Source organism: Dothidotthia symphoricarpi, assembly GCF_010015815.1.
Source record: "Dothidotthia symphoricarpi CBS 119687 unplaced genomic scaffold P153scaffold_22, whole genome shotgun sequence".
Lineage (NCBI taxonomy): Eukaryota > Fungi > Ascomycota > Dothideomycetes > Pleosporales > Dothidotthiaceae > Dothidotthia > Dothidotthia symphoricarpi.
The window spans coordinates 680,756-695,786 of NW_022985029.1; the positions used below are offsets into that span (position 1 = coordinate 680,756).

General features: G+C 54.1%; 5 protein-coding genes across 5 annotated transcripts; 3 read left to right on the top strand and 2 right to left on the bottom strand.

The window, feature by feature from the left end:
* Positions 1–24: 24 nt before the first annotated feature.
* P153DRAFT_400913 (uncharacterized protein) lies at positions 25–1,542 on the top strand (the record flags this gene model as incomplete). Its single annotated transcript, XM_033671862.1, has 2 exons — positions 25–91; positions 152–1,542. The coding sequence occupies exon 2, from the start codon at positions 166–168 to the stop codon at positions 1,540–1,542; it is 1,377 nt and encodes a 458-aa protein (XP_033519234.1). The 5' UTR covers positions 25–91; positions 152–165.
* Positions 1,543–1,700: 158 nt separating this feature from the next.
* On the bottom strand, positions 1,701–4,068 carry P153DRAFT_435053 (SDA1-domain-containing protein). The gene is made up of 2 exons (XM_033673125.1): positions 2,755–4,068; positions 1,701–2,704 (listed from the first exon to the last, which is right to left on the bottom strand). The coding sequence occupies exons 1-2, from the start codon at positions 4,045–4,047 to the stop codon at positions 1,742–1,744; spliced, it is 2,256 nt and encodes a 751-aa protein (XP_033519235.1). The 5' UTR covers positions 4,048–4,068; the 3' UTR covers positions 1,701–1,741.
* Positions 4,069–4,246: 178 nt separating this feature from the next.
* Positions 4,247–8,772, top strand: P153DRAFT_426365 (uncharacterized protein). Its single transcript, XM_033672596.1, has 3 exons — positions 4,247–4,630; positions 4,771–6,874; positions 7,042–8,772. Exons 1-3 carry the CDS (start codon positions 4,387–4,389, stop codon positions 8,429–8,431), a joined length of 3,738 nt encoding a protein of 1,245 aa, XP_033519236.1. The 5' UTR covers positions 4,247–4,386; the 3' UTR covers positions 8,432–8,772.
* A 2,280-nt stretch (positions 8,773–11,052) lies between these two features.
* P153DRAFT_379422 (uncharacterized protein) lies at positions 11,053–13,869 on the top strand (the record flags this gene model as incomplete). Its single annotated transcript, XM_033669869.1, has 3 exons — positions 11,053–11,382; positions 11,954–12,974; positions 13,022–13,869. The coding sequence occupies 3 exons, from the start codon at positions 11,053–11,055 to the stop codon at positions 13,867–13,869; spliced, it is 2,199 nt and encodes a 732-aa protein (XP_033519237.1).
* Positions 13,870–14,643: 774 nt separating this feature from the next.
* Positions 14,644–14,886, bottom strand: P153DRAFT_252979 (uncharacterized protein; the record flags this gene model as incomplete). The annotated part of the gene is made up of 2 exons (XM_033662734.1): positions 14,644–14,762; positions 14,838–14,886. Coding segments are annotated over 2 exons (168 nt in total), but the record flags the coding sequence as incomplete, so codon positions are not given.
* Positions 14,887–15,031: the final 145 nt, after the last annotated feature.

Consider the following 15,031-nt stretch of genomic DNA (forward strand, 5'->3'; position numbering starts at 1 on the left):
AATTTGCGCGAACAGTAACCGATTCTACTTTCGACACAACGGAGGACTACTGCAGTCTCGAGGTAGTAAAGTATATATCCAGAAGACACAGGCAAGTTACAGTAGACCTTTTTGATGTTTCAAGTGTTTCCCGTCCACTGACAAAAAGTAGAGAGTTAATGCGAGATGGTTGCGACACGGCGAAGCGCTGCAACCAACGTTTCTACGATGAGCGGGCACCTGAAGCCGAAAGTCAAAAAGATTGACAATGACACCATCCACGTTGTAAGACCCAACGATCAGGCGCATGATGATGTCCCCACTACACCGGTATCGAAGTCATCATGCACGACTCTCGAGGATGATCCAGGTACCATCAGTGGCCACGATCTCAGCATAACCTCCCCATCCACCGGCGAGACCCCCGAAATACCTATCAGTAGTAAACTTCCGCCGCTACAAAGAGCAAGCGAGATACCATACCCTTCCATTGAAACGCTTATCCCACACCTCCAACCATGGGCTATAAAGCCTACAGGCAGCCAAGGCAGCGCGAAGAACCCCATCGTCGTAATTGAAGATTCCCCACCTTCCCGGCTAGCTGTAAGAAGAAAACGTAAACGCCAGACCGAGCCACACAAGTTCATGGACCGACACAGCAAGCTGTACACTTACCGCCCGTCAAATCCTGCGCCGGTACCAAAACCAGCAAATGGAAGTACATTTACTGGTCACAGAAGCCACGATATATATCGCATGATGAACGCGAAGCTGACATCGATGGGGTGGGAGGGGAAACCTGTGTATGGTCAGGATGTGCCGTATGAAGCGCATGTACATGCGCAGTATATGGCACAACAACATGGCACACCATACACTCATCATTCTCAACGACCGCCTGCGAACCTACATCCTTTTCCCCAGTCTTCCAAAGATCCATATACCACCTCTCATACTCCTTCAGTCCCTCACTCCACTCCTCAACCCCCCAGCGAAACAGTCCTCCGTCATGAAGCCGTCCGATACATCCAGGAACACACATCTTCTCGCCCAGAACAAACGAGCCTACCAAATTCAGAGAGCACCCTCATAACCAGATCACCTCAACATCCCAGCAAATTCAAACTCGACACCGACCTGGCCCTTCTAACCCACCAATCCCTACTCCTAGCCCAACTCTTCGAGTCCTACCCACACTCCACAGACCAAACGCGTGTAAGAGAAGCCATCGGCATGCTAGTCACGGTGCAGAACCAGCGGTTCGAACAATGGATGGACAGCGAAGCGCCGCGCGAGGCCAAACACACGAGGACGGTCAGCGCATCGTCTGTCCTAAGTAGACCACAAGTGACGCAGGAGATGCGCGGGCGGGAGCAGAAGGATGAGGAGATGCGGGGGGTGCTTTCTGCGCGGGCGGGGCTGTGGCAGGATGGGTCCGGCTTGGGGGTTGCGGATGTGTATGCGTTGGAGGTGGAGGGGGAAGTGAGTCCGAGGGAGGTTGTGGCGATGGGGGGAGATGAGGATGTTGAGGTGCGATTTTGGGAGGTGGGAGGGCAGGAATAGAGTGTGATGGATTGGGTTGGGAGATGGGCGGATGGACGGGTGGGTAGAGTAGAGTATGGTGTAGCATAGTATAGTTATGGTACTGCATGAGTACAGCCAGGTAGAACAGGATGGTAATGTGGGTGACAAGATGAGTAGCAGTGTTTCATGCAAAGATCAATCGTATTCATGCACGTATTCCATTCCACACTCCCATCTATTACGGCATAGCACCCTTCTGATTACCCCTCTTACCCCCCCTCTTACTCCTCTCCACATGCCCCTTAAGCGTCTTCCTCACATCGACCAAACTCCTCTTATTCTTACTCTTCGCCTTACCCAGCGTCATGAGGAAATTCTTCTTCCGCGCCTTCTCCTTATTCGTCGTACTCTTGCCCTCAGCCTCCTTCTTCGCCTTGCGCTTCGCAGTAGTGGACTGATGGTTCGTCTCGCGGTCGGCTTTGGCCATTGCGATTTTCTCCTCGCGCGTGTTCTTCTTGCCGAGGGAGGCGGCGGCTTCGATGGTCTCGGCTGTGATGGCCTCGTCTGCGTGGCGCTGGGCGAGGAGCTGTGCGCGCTTGTGGGAGGGGAGGTGTGCGTTTACGGCGGCGGATTCCTGGAGGGCTTTGAGTTGCTTGAGGTCTGCTGGGGTGAGGATGGTAGTCGTGAGGAGTTTTGAGATTGATTTGATGTCTGCGTCGGTTTGTTTGGAGTCTGTGGGCGCTGGGGTTTCGCTGGTGGTGGTGGGGTCTAGTTTTGCTTTCTTTGCTTTGGGCTTGTCTTTTTCGTCTTCGCTGTCGCTGATGTTGATGTCTTCGCCGTCGGATTCGACGTTTATCCAGCCGCCTGAGTCGTCGCTGTCGGCGTCGGATTCGACGTCCCATTTCTTCCAGTCTTCGCCTGAGTCGAGCTCTGAGCCATCGTCGACGTCGGGGTCTAGACCGGCTGCTTCGCGCTTCTTGCGGCGTTCTTCCTCCTTCCACTTCTCGAGCAGCTCGATGCCTTCGATCTCGCCGACTGCTTCTTCACCGTATCGACGCTCCTTGATGGTTCCGGCGCGTACGCCCATTGCGGCGTCTTTGCCGCGGTCACGCTTGTGCAGAAGCTCGGCGCCGACTTCACGGTAGAGCGATAGCAGACCCTTGGCAGCCATCATTGTACCCTTATCTTTTGATTTACGGTACTGTGAAATGTTAGTAAGACTTGGAAAGGCGGATCATCTTGAAGACATACCATAACTAGATCCTGTAGCAATGTGTCCGTCATGGCTAACGGCTGGCGCACGCAAATCTCACGAATGGCGTTCAATCCAGCTGCTGCCACTTCAGAGGCTGAAGCTTCAGACACGAATTCGTTTGCAATCTTCTGGACGAGCGGCTCGAGGACGTCTGGGGGCACATAGTTGTGTGTTGCTTGCGCGAGACAAGCCAGATAGCTCGTCACAGAGGCTTGTCGGGGGGTAAGGTGTTTGAGGAAGTACGAGTAGAGGGACAGGACTGTAAGCTTATGCAGACCAACGAGACGCGATACGAGCTGAAGCACAAGTAGTCGTGACTCCAGTGTCAGCTTGGACTTTGAGTTCTGGACGTGCTTGGAGAATAGCGATTCTGCGAAGCCTTGGGGATCGTGAAGGAGGTGGAGGGCCGAGAAGTTCAACGGATGAGGTGCACTCTTCTTCTTCTCCTTCTTTTTGACTGTGGCCGCGGCCTTCTTCAGGTCGCGCCCCGTCTTTTTCGACTTCTTGTTTATGCCAGCCTGGTGGCGTAGTCGAGCCATGTCGACGTCGTGGTCGTCGTCACTGCTTTCCTCTGCCGCCTCCTCTCGCTCTTTGTCGCCACCAAGGAAGAAACGCACACCACCCGTGATGACCTTTTCGTTCTCACTCAGCGCTGCCATGCGCATGACCTCGACGGCACGCGCATCGGTCCATATCTGCCGCTTCCAGAGCTCTCGTGTGATCTTGACAGCCCAGATGCCCTTTGGTGACTCCTTGTCGGACTCGAGCAGGTTGTACAGGACCGTCTGGATCGTGCGGTTCAGCTTGTGGTTGGTGGACTTGTTGTTGGAGGAGCGCAGGTCGGAGAGGATCTTGGTGAAGAGCAGCTGGCGGAGAGACTTGCTCGGCGTCGAGACGAGAACGGGGAAGAGGGTGTTCAAGAGGGCGATGGAGTCGATGACGTCCTTGTTGCGGAGCAGACACAGACTCCCCACAATCTTGTCGCGCAGCTCATACTCCAGCACTTCATGATGCTGCAGCAGAATCTGGGTGAGCTCCTCGGGGAACTTGCTCGTGAGAGTCGGGTAGCAGTCGGCGCAGTGGGAGACGAACTCAATCAGGTCCTTCAGCGCCACAATGCCAGAGTCTGTGGTGGAGGGGCTCTGCAGGAAAAGATCGCGCAGCGTCTCGTACTGCTGGTACTGGTTGTTGAAGTCGTCCTGGTAGCTCTGGGGGTCGCGTTTTATCTTGTAGCGGAGCGCCGCGTGATCTGCCTCGATCTTCTCGAGAGCTCCAACCTTGCGCTTCATTTTGGAGTATTTGCTGGCGAGTTGGTGTTGCTCTTGGCCGAATTCGCGCCCTGCTATCTTTTACAAAATTTAGCGGGGCTCCGCACTTGCCGGCCAATGAGACGGTGCAGCACGGCACGGCCGAACGTGCGGCCGTGGGAGCTTGGAGCAGCGGGTTGAAATCTTTGGCGGCCTCGACGACATTCACGTCGCTTGCCCACCCCCAATCAGAAGCGCGTCCACTCTCCACCTACTCACGCGACTCTCGCTGGCCCCATCCACCTCCAGAGAGCTTGCCACGCGCCCCCATACCGTCAACGCGTCCGTCAGTGTCTGGGCCAGCGCCTGCCATCGCCCGCCATGACGACCTTTTCGAGCATGTCGCTGTACGCCTTGACGGTGAAGCAGCCGTCGGCGACGCAGGACGCCATCTCGGGCGACTTCCTCGGGAACGGCAAGCAGCAGATCCTCACGGCGAACGGCTCCCGGCTGGCCATCCTTGAGGTGTCTCGGCGGCAGAAGGGCTTCCAGGAGCTCTATTCCCAGGATGTGTTTGGCATCGTCCGTCGCATAGCCAAGTTCAGGGTCGCGGGCGGCACCAAAGGTATGTCGTCTCCCTCGTCTCCCCGCTATAAGCCAGTTTAGTGATTTTCGAAAGCATCCGACGCGCGCGAGCTCGTAGCTCCCTGAGCCCGCGGTGGACTGGACTGTGATTGTGCTAGAGAACCTCTGCTGACTCCACAGACCACATTGTCATAACCACCGACTCCGGACGGCTAGTCACCTACGAATACATCCCCGACGAGCACACATTCAAGACGGTGCATTTCGAGACGTTTGGCAAGTCTGGTGTCCGACGCGTTGTGCCAGGCGAGTACCTGGCTGCCGATCCAAAAGGGCGCGCCATCATGGTCGCATCGACCGAGAAGAACAAGCTCGTCTACATCCTCACCCGTAGCGGACAGACCGACATCGCCATTTCTTCGCCGCTAGAAGCACATAAGCCGCAGACGCTCATGTACTGCCTGATTGGGCTTGACGTTGGCTACGACAATCCCATGTTCGCGGCTCTCGAGCTAGACTACTCGAATTCAGAAACGGATTCTAGTGGAGAAGCGTATGCAGAGCTCAAGAAGGAGCTAGTCTACTACGAGCTGGATCTTGGTCTGAATCACATCGTGCGAAAATGGTCTGAACCGGTCGACCGAACGGCGAACATGTTGTTCCGTGTGCCCGGAGGTCCTAATGCGCCGAGCGGAGTTCTTTGCTGCGGAGAGGACTCCATCACATATCGGCGCATTTTCAACAACAAATCGAGCGTACACAGACTTGCGATACCGCGTCGCGAAGGAGCCACAGAAGACCCCAACCGCAAGCGTACCATCGTTGCTGGCACTCTCTACTCTCTCAAAGGCGGCGAGTTTTTCTACCTCCTACAAACAGAGGACGGAGATGTCTTCAAGCTCACGGTCGAGTCCCCTAGCGGCACCGTCGAGAAAATCAAGATCAAATACTTCGACACAATACCTGTTTCGACAAGTATATGTATCTTGAGGGCAGGATTTGTGTTCGCTGCCTGCGAGTCTGGGGACCGGATACTCTATGAGCTGGAGTCACTGGGTGAAGAGACTGAGGACCCGATCTTTGAAAGTGGCCAATTTCCCGTAGACCCTGAGGCATCATTCGCACCACCTTTCTTCCGTCCAAGGGCTTTGACTAATTTGACAGCGGTCGAGACGATTCCCAGTCTAAATCCGATCATGGACATGGAAGTCGCGAACCCTGCCTTGGAGGACGCACCACAGATTTACACAGTCAACGGCACTGGCGGACGAAGCACCTTTCGCACCACAAGAAATGCTCTGGAAGTGCTTGATCTCATCGAGTCACCACTACCACAGAACGCCTCCGATGTTTGGACAACTAAGCTCACAATAGAAGACGAGACTGACACACTGATTGTGCTCTGTTTGCACAGCAGGACACTCGTGCTGAAGATCGGTGATGATGTGGAAGAAGCCTCCAACACAGGGTTCCTAGCAGACACCAACACGCTAGGAGTTCAACAGTTCGGCGAAGATTGCATAATTCAGATCCATCCGAAGGGTATCCGCCATATCCAAGGCATCCAGTTTCCCGACGATGATGCCAATGCGACCCACGCCAACCTGACTGATTGGCAACCGCCGGCGCATCGGACCATCGTAGCCTGCGCGACAAACAACCGACAAGTGGCGATCGCGCTGAGTTCAGGTCAGATCCTCTACTTTGAGTGCGATTCGGATGGATCCCTTGCCATGGCTGAGGAAGAGATTGCCTTGGATAGTACGATCAACTGCCTGGCAATGCCAGATGTGCCCGAGGGTAGCGTGAGAGCTTTCTTCTTGGCTGTTGGTTGTAGCGACCAGACAGTCAGAATATTCAACTTGAGTCCAGATATGGAGGGCAACATTTTGAGGAGTATCTCCGTTCAGGCGCTCACATCACCACCCAGCGGTCTCACTATCAATGTCATGACCGACAAATCGCCGCGTGGATACAGTCAATTCCTTCACATCGGTCTGCGAAGTGGAGTATACATTCGTTCGGTACTTGACGAGATGACCGGTGACATCGGAGACACCCGGCGACGTTTCTTGGGTCCCGAACCTATCAAGTTTGCCAAAGTGACTGTTGCCAACGAACCAGCTATTCTCGCAATGACTTCAAGGCCATGGCTAGGTTACACTCACCCGCGCACTGGTGTGCTCCAGTTGACGCCGCTTAACTACATACCGTTCAAGTCAGCTTGGAACTTTGAGGGCTCGCAGTTTAAGGGTATCATCTGTGTGAGCGCGAATGAGTTACGGTATGTCATTCTCCAATACTCCCCCCTTGAATTGCATGATGATACTATGTACTCCTTAAACACCATGAGGGCCAAACTTTTATTCCAATTGTTCCTACTGAACGCAATCTTACCATTCTCAATGATACGCATATTGATTGCCTGGAGCGAGGACTAACTCCAAGCAGAATCTTCACCTTCAACGACTTGACGGACAACACAACATACGAGACGATACCACTGAAATACACACCGCGAAAGATGGTTGGTCACCATGATCAGGGAGTATTTTACGTCATTCAAAGCGAGAACAACACTTTAAGTTCTGAATCGAGGAGCAGCTTGATCAAGCAAGCAGCAACCAAGAAAGAGAATGGAGCCCAGTCAGAAGCTGAGGGCGGTATGGAAGTCGATCAGACAAATGGTGAGACTGAGAGCGAGGAGTTGCCAGCTGTCGAATTCGGCTACCCACGAGCCCAGGGTAATTGGGCGTCCTGCATCCAGGTTGTTGACCCACTGAATGAAAAGGCTGTCACACATACTGTGGAGCTCAAGACCAACCAGTCTCTGGTCAGTGCAGCACTTGTCTACTTTGAAAGCAGAGGTGAAGACGTCTTCTTAGCCGTTGGCACTGCGAAGGATCTGAGCTTCAACCCATACAAGTGCTCAGGTGCCTCGATCCAGATTTACAAGATTTCTCCAAATGGGCGCGAGCTTGAACTCTTCCACGAGACTGACGTTAGCGACCCTCCCTTAGCTCTGCTCGGCTTCAAGGGCAAACTCATCGCCGGTGTCGGTCCAAATTTGTGCCTCTACGACTGCGGTTCGCGATCCGTTTTGCGCAAAGCACAGGCTTCAAACTGCGTGCCTACTCGCATCACGGACATCAAGACGCAAGGTAGCCGTCTTGTCGTTTCTGATCAAGCACAATCTGTAACCTACGTTGTCCACAAGGATCAAGTCCACCCAAATCGACTCATTCCATTCGTCGACGACACAGTCGCTCGACACACGACCTGTTCGGAGATGTTGGACTATGATACGACAGTTGGTGGCGACAAGTTCGGTAACCTGTGGCTTGTGCGATGCCCACAGAAGGTTTCCGAGGCCTCTGACGAATCACCCGACGGCTCAGACCTACTTGTCGACAAGAGCTATCTCGGCGGCACAGCAAACCGAGTAGACCTCGTCGCGCACTACTTCGCCAACGACATTCCCATCAAAATCCAGAAGACGGTTCTTCTGTCTGGTGGTGAGCGCGTCATCTTCTGGGCTGGGCTTCAGGGCACACTCGGTGCGCTCATTCCCTTCACATCACGCCGACAGCACAAGATGTTCCAGCAATTGGAGCTGCAGCTTCGGTCAGACGATAAACCGCTTTCTGGACGCGACCACCTCGCTTACCGCAGCTATTTCACTCCAGTCAAGAGCTTCATTGACGGCGATCTGGTCGAGCGCTTCTTAGTCCTGTCCCGGGACAAGCGAGAGAGTATCGCAGCGCAGTTGACAGGTGCGGAGTGGACACCTGGCATGATTGACGAGGCTATCTGGAACATGAGGGGTCTCTACGCTTTCTAGATGACGTGGGGATAGCCCCTTACCCCTCATTACTCTGTTGGACTACTTTTGGTAACATTGCCACTGCCGAATGAGAAGGCATATCCGTTTCCCATGCGCCGAGTTGGATGAGGAAAGAGCATGGGAGTAGCAGCCTGAAGCGGTGCAAATACAGTGATTGGAGAGGGAAACGCTGCAATTTGCTTGGAAGAGGGAAGGCATCCGGTGGGAAGGTCAGCAGGCATAAGCATTCATGTACGACTAAGACTTTCATCACATCGCTGGCGCAATATTGCGAGGTCAATAGTAATTCGTATCTCAGGCATTACTGTCTGCCATCAATAGAACCAGTTTGATACCCATCTCACCTGTTGGATACTCCCGTGCTCATATGATGATAGTGCGAAGATATATTTCTCATATACTACCGCTCCACAGTCAATCCAAACCCCGATATACGAGACAAATCCCCAACACAGTGACAACCACAACTCTACTTTCCCAGCAAAGAATAGTACCTACTACAAAAACATTCTCACCGCAAAGCAAAGCAAAGCACAGCAAAAAATCAGACCCCTAGTCCAAGCCCTAGCCCTGCCCTGCCCTCACGCATACGCGTCCCCCCTCCGGCACGGGTACGCCGTCCGCTCTAGGCCCGACGCGACGGGCACCCATCCAACCGGAGGCTTCAACGGCATTGATATGGTACGGTATGGTAACGGTTCGGCATGGTGCGACACGCGCCTCCTGCGCCCGAGGGAGGGAAGTGTTTCAGCGCGGCCTTCTAGATGTTCTTTGCATTGCGGCGTACCGTGGGCGTGGGTTCGACGCGTGTTGTGCCATGGGAAGGGGAGGGGGTTGTACGATGGGTTTCTACGAGGAGGGAGGGGGAGGGTATGAACTGAACTGGATCGGGGTGTGGGACTATCTAGGTAGGTATTTTTCAGGATTGTCTACCTCGCTACATGGCAAGATTATCTACTTGGCAGCATTTATCTACATAGCAAGATCTACTGGTGCACATGACGGGACATGACAGGAAAGCACATGAGATGGGCGGTATCTCATTTCACCACGCCATCTGCCAATATGCTACTTCTCTTTCTTGCGGCTTCTTCCCGCCATACACGGTAGATACTCTGGGGCGGGCTTGCAAACAGGTGGTCGGCTTTGTCTGGGCCTCAAGCGCCACCGTAGATCGCGCTGCTTCGCATGGTCCGCCTGGCAAGAAGCCTCACGACGAACTGATCTGCGAGGGTATCGAGGCGGGGCGAGAAGGTAAATCACGATGCGGTGTGTACCTGGACATGGTTTGCTGGCAGGAGAGTCAGAGGTAAATGAGACGAGAGGCGGCTGATGATCTGGGTTCTGGAGTGTAGCTAGACCAGCTCGATGGTGCGCGTTCGATGGGACATGGGGGGAGTGGATTTGGGGAAAAGGAGATTCCCGGTGCGAGGGTCGAGCGTTGAGGGTCGTTGGGTGGAGTGGAGTGGTTTTCCGAGCGAGTCGCGTGGGTTCACTTCAGAAGGGAGGGCGAGATCGTCCCTCCTTCCCCCCCTTTCGTTTTGACGTCTTTGTTGAGGGGTGGAGTGGGGTGGGAATCGAAGAGGGTCTTTGGGAAATGAGGTGCTAGATGTTAGGGAGGTGGCGTTGGAGCGTGCTCGTGGATAGGAGGGTTTTGGAGAGGTTTGATGATGGTTTGTGCGCTGTGAGATCTGTTTGCCCTGGGTTGGTGTTGAAGATAGGGAGTTAGGTGATGTTTCATGCATAGGTACCTGGTGCATGGGAGAGGTCGCTGGTTAGTTTAGTTCAGTTGGTAAGAGTGTTTGTTGAGGTGAGGGATCAGGTGTTGAGAATGGAGGGCGAGAAGATGTCTAAGTCTGCCTAACAAAGGTATGTCAAGACTTGGAATTGTGGCGTGTGTTCCCTATTTCGAAGAAAATACTACTCAGAGAGCGAGTGGCCAACTGCAAGCGGACATGGGTTGATGGAAAATGCCTAGGTATGACGGTTCTTGCCCAGTTAGATATTGTCCGTTATCCTGGTACATCAATCGGTTTTGCAGCAAGTATTGTACGAGTACCGAACATTCTTGTTCCAATGGCCATCATGCACTACGACTGATGGCCAATCACTGCTTCTCGATTGCCTTTAGCCCTGCTTAGCTAAGCCAATTGTACAAGAGGTACGCGCACGCCACAACAAAAACGTTTGCAAATCCTCAAAACGAGACGTCCGGCTCCCGAGGAAGTTCGGAAGATTGCCGTGCAGCATCCGTTGGGGCTTGACTCGTCAAAGTCAAGCATCCTCAAGCAAACCCATGTGGATCTTGCCCAAGATTCGTACAAAGAAACTTACGCGAAAATGCGGTCCTAACCGTAGTTGGCTGGGAGATGCCGGACCGGCAGTTGGTAGGTGACACGAAATGATGATGGGCGTTTCAAAAGTCTGGGTGCAAAGAATTACGCTTGTGTGAGAGATATCTTGTTGGATGCACGGACCTGATAGGTGATTATGAGATGTGAGAGCGCAACGGTGATTAGGCATGTTGAAAGTAAGTTTGCTGGTCAAGTTCTGCGTTGTGGTGTGCAAGGCGTAATGTGCAATAGTGACGACATGCATCCACTTGACGTGTAATTGGCATGGCAACATTACCTCCACTGGATCCTGTATCTACTCCGCATTGCTATGGGGAAGGGAGCAGAAGATCGGGCAAGTTCGGTGAACGAGGTGAAGCCGAGAAGGTGCTAAAGGTGAAGAAGTTGATGCTGTGTTGTCATATTCAGGCCGAGGCCGATTGCGCCATTCCTTTGAGATGCGACCCAAAGTACAGTCGTGGCCAAACTCGTGCAAGCTGCTCGCAAGGACGCCGGTGTAGAAAGCATCATTTGCCCAGGTCGAGCGGTCAAACAGGGAACGTGCTAGCGGCTTGCGCCCAAAGGGTGCAGCTTGGACGCACAGCCTCAGCTGTGGTTGGTGAGGGCTGATGCATTGGCGTTGGGGCGCCCGGCAGGATGATGCCGCCGTGTGCACGACGTGGATGACTGTTGCAACGGAGCAGGCCCGTCGAACGATGGCCAGGAGTGTCTTGAACGGTGTTGCAGTGATGGACAAACACCAGGATCGCAACCGTCAAGTCGCGAGATTAATCCGCCGCGAGCAGGCATGACCATCGATAGACAAACTGCCGGCACTACTTGCATGCATGGAGCTTGGGCTTTGAGGAACATGCCGAAAGAGGGCCCTTCCTATTTTGGTCGCGTCCAGTGGGAGCGAGTGCCTGGGATACTCCGCCTCAGTGAAACGCCTCCCTAACGTCGACTCGACGGGCCCAGCAAAAGGCCGTCTTTTCCCCAACATCATCCCCTCTCAGTCCCGCCCACATTCACACTCGCATCACACCTCACCACGCTCCGATCTTTTTATAATCCACGCCACCCGCACATCGTTCTGCCTTTTGGACGGCCAAAACAAAGCGTCGCATCTTGGAGCTAAGCCACGGCACCCGGCACCATCGGAAAAGCTGACGACGCCCCTTGGCAGCCTTCTCACCCCCAGGCGCCTACCCCAAAGACCACAACATCGTGGCTGCCTAAGGAACCCTTCGACACCAACAACTCTATGATGGCGACTGTACTGCCTGCGACGATCATGGCACCGTCATTCAACCGTCACGCTAGCCAATGCATCGATCCCGAACAAGACTTCTTTGACTTCAACGAGCTCGCCTCACCTGCACCTGCGCACCTCAAGCGCGAGTCGAGCGCCGTCTCGACCGCCACCAGCCCGGCCAACACGCTGCTCGACGAGGATCTCCAGACGCCTGCAAAGCCCAGCTACGAGTATGAGCGCTTCAAGCAGCAGACGGGCTACCCGTCTGGCTCCATCCCCGGCCTCAGCTCGGGCTACAACTCGGGCTTCACCATGTTCTCGTCCACCGGCTTGGATGAGATCAGCATGATGAACGACTCGAGCATCATGGACGGCGGGTGGAACAGCGGCCTCTCCGTCGACACTGCTATGCACATGGGCATGGACATCCAGCAACCCGCCTACTTCTACGCCAACGACGCGTCGCAGGACGACTTTGTCGACCCCAGCGTCATCACCCACGACGATGTGCCCCGTGTCCGCGTGTACCCCGGACACCATCAGCAGCAGGCCGCCAAGGCTCAGGCCCAGGCTCTTGCACAGCAGCAACGCCAGCAGCAGCAGCAGCAACAGCAGATGGCCCACCACCGACAGCAGTCGCAGCAACAGAACCGTCTCCAGCCCCAGCAGGTGAACAGGAAGACGTCGAGCCCTCTCAGCGACGCTCGTACCGAAGAGACCATCGCGCGCGTCGTTGCTCAGATCCGCCAGAACAGCCAGAACGCTGCTTTGGCCTCACAAGACGGTCAACAGAACCTCTTGCCTCACATCATCCGCGCAAAGAAGGATGAGGATGACATGGACGAGGATGAGAGGCTACTTGCCTCGGAGGAAGGAAAGAAGCTCAGCTCCAAGGAGCGCCGTCAGCTCCGTAACAAGGTCTCTGCTCGTGCCTTCCGTTCTAGGAGAAAGGGTCCGTACTGTCCATCCTTCACCCCAAACCCAGCTAACACCACATAGAATACATCGGTCAGCTTGAAGGCGAGATTGCTCAAAAGGTCCAAGAAGCAAACGAGCTCCGCACTCAGAACCTTGCTCTCATGGAGGAGAACACTCGCTCCCGTGCCTTCATCGAGCGTCTGCTCCGCCACCAGGCCTTCACCCCCTTCCTTGACGAGCTGTCCCGCGAAGAGGGTCTGCAACCCAAGGCGCCTTTGGCGTCTATGCCTTCGACCTCGACTCCTGTTGTCGCTGCTCCCACACCTGCTCCATTCCAACCCCAGCAGTTCGGTGGCATGCCGCGCTCTGAGAACACCCATGTTGGCATGACTCTCGTCCCCGAGACTCAGATCGACTTCTCCATGCTCAATATCAACCAGAACAGCAACAATGCCAACTGGGGCATGAACAACGGCTTCAACTTCCAGCAGCCGCGTGTCTACGCTGTTCTCGAGCTCCCAGAGGGCCCAGCCAACCCCCTCGATGTTGAGGCCATGTCTGGCAAGGGTTACAGCGCTCTCTTTGCTGCCGAGGACAACGCGTCTGTTGAGGAGACCAAGCCTGACTACCCTGTCATCGAGCGCCCTGCTCAATCTCAGATGCCCGCTGTCGCTGCTTCCAGTGTCGAGGAGGATGATGAGGACGATGAGTACGCTCTCTATCGCTCTTCGCCTGCCCCGTCTTCCGCCGCCTCGCTCGACAAGGTCTTTGGTACTATTGTTCCCGAGAAGGTCTTTGCGCACTTCGACCTCGTCGTCTCAGACGAGGCTGAGGAGGTACGGTCAATGGAGCTTCTCGAGAGGAGAATTTCGGCCATGGAACCCTGCTTCCAGAGGATAGCTGCGATGACGTCGATGCTTGATTTATAACCGCAATCATTACTGCCCATTTCCCTTGTCTTATCAACAAGAAATTCACCTATGTTGCCCCATAATAGGGCTTACTTTCTAGACTGCTTGTATGAATAACGATTTCCTTTGTCATATATATACCACGCTGGCCGTTGTGGCTTCAGCATGGCCGTTTGGGCGTCATCTATTGCTTGCTTTTTTGGCTACTTACACACTTTTCCTATGTTGGGGTTCCCAGACTGGCTGTTATGGCTTCAGTAGGGACATTGGGCGTTTTTGACTTATTATCTTGACATATTCGCTGTGTATATAGTGCTTTTTTGAAATAGTTTCTTGGTGTGGCATTCGAGCCTTGGTCACTTTTTGCGTGTAGAGGTTGTGGTGTTGGGGGGGTTTCAAATATACTTGTCCATCTTGGAAGACGATGATCTGTGTTTTTCGTGAGTGATGTGGGTAGGGTTGTGCTTTTTTCGTGTCTGGGGTTTGCTGTGGGGTGGGGTGTGGAGGTGGAGAGTGGGTCTTTGGGGAGAGACGGCTATCAAAAGGGTGGGTAGGTAAGTCAGTCAGTCAATTCATTGAAAAGTAAACGGTATATTGAAGGTATCATGCTAGGTAACACGTCGACCAGTTCGATCAGGGCATTCCATCCACGGGAACAGTAACGACAAAACAAACTACAACCCTCCCCCCAATGATGTCCATGATTCATCATCCAAACACCCAAAACGCCATACTCCTGTTGACACCTCACACTGCCTACTCCTTCGCTCTCCCCTCCCACTCCGCTACCGTCATCCCGCCTGAAAGCACGTTCCGCGCACTGGCGTGCTGCTGCTGCCATCGTGTGCGTGCGCCGTCGACGGCTGCCCCTTCTTGCGACGCGACGATGTATGTGTATGTGAAACCGGCGGCTGTGAGGGTGTGTGTTAGCTTTCGAGGGGTTTGTGAGGAGAGAGGGGGTGGAGTTTATGGAGGAGGGAACGTACCCATGAAGGCAGCGAAGCTGGGGAGGTAGGATTTGGGTGGTGCTGGCATATTGATTTGTGGATGGGTTGTTTTGTCGATGTGTGAGACGAATTGGTTGTGTGAATTTGGTTGATTGGTTGATTTATCGCTTTATCGATGTGCTGACTTGTTTTGTTTGCTTGCGTGTGAGGTGATTTGTAGTTGCGATATCGAT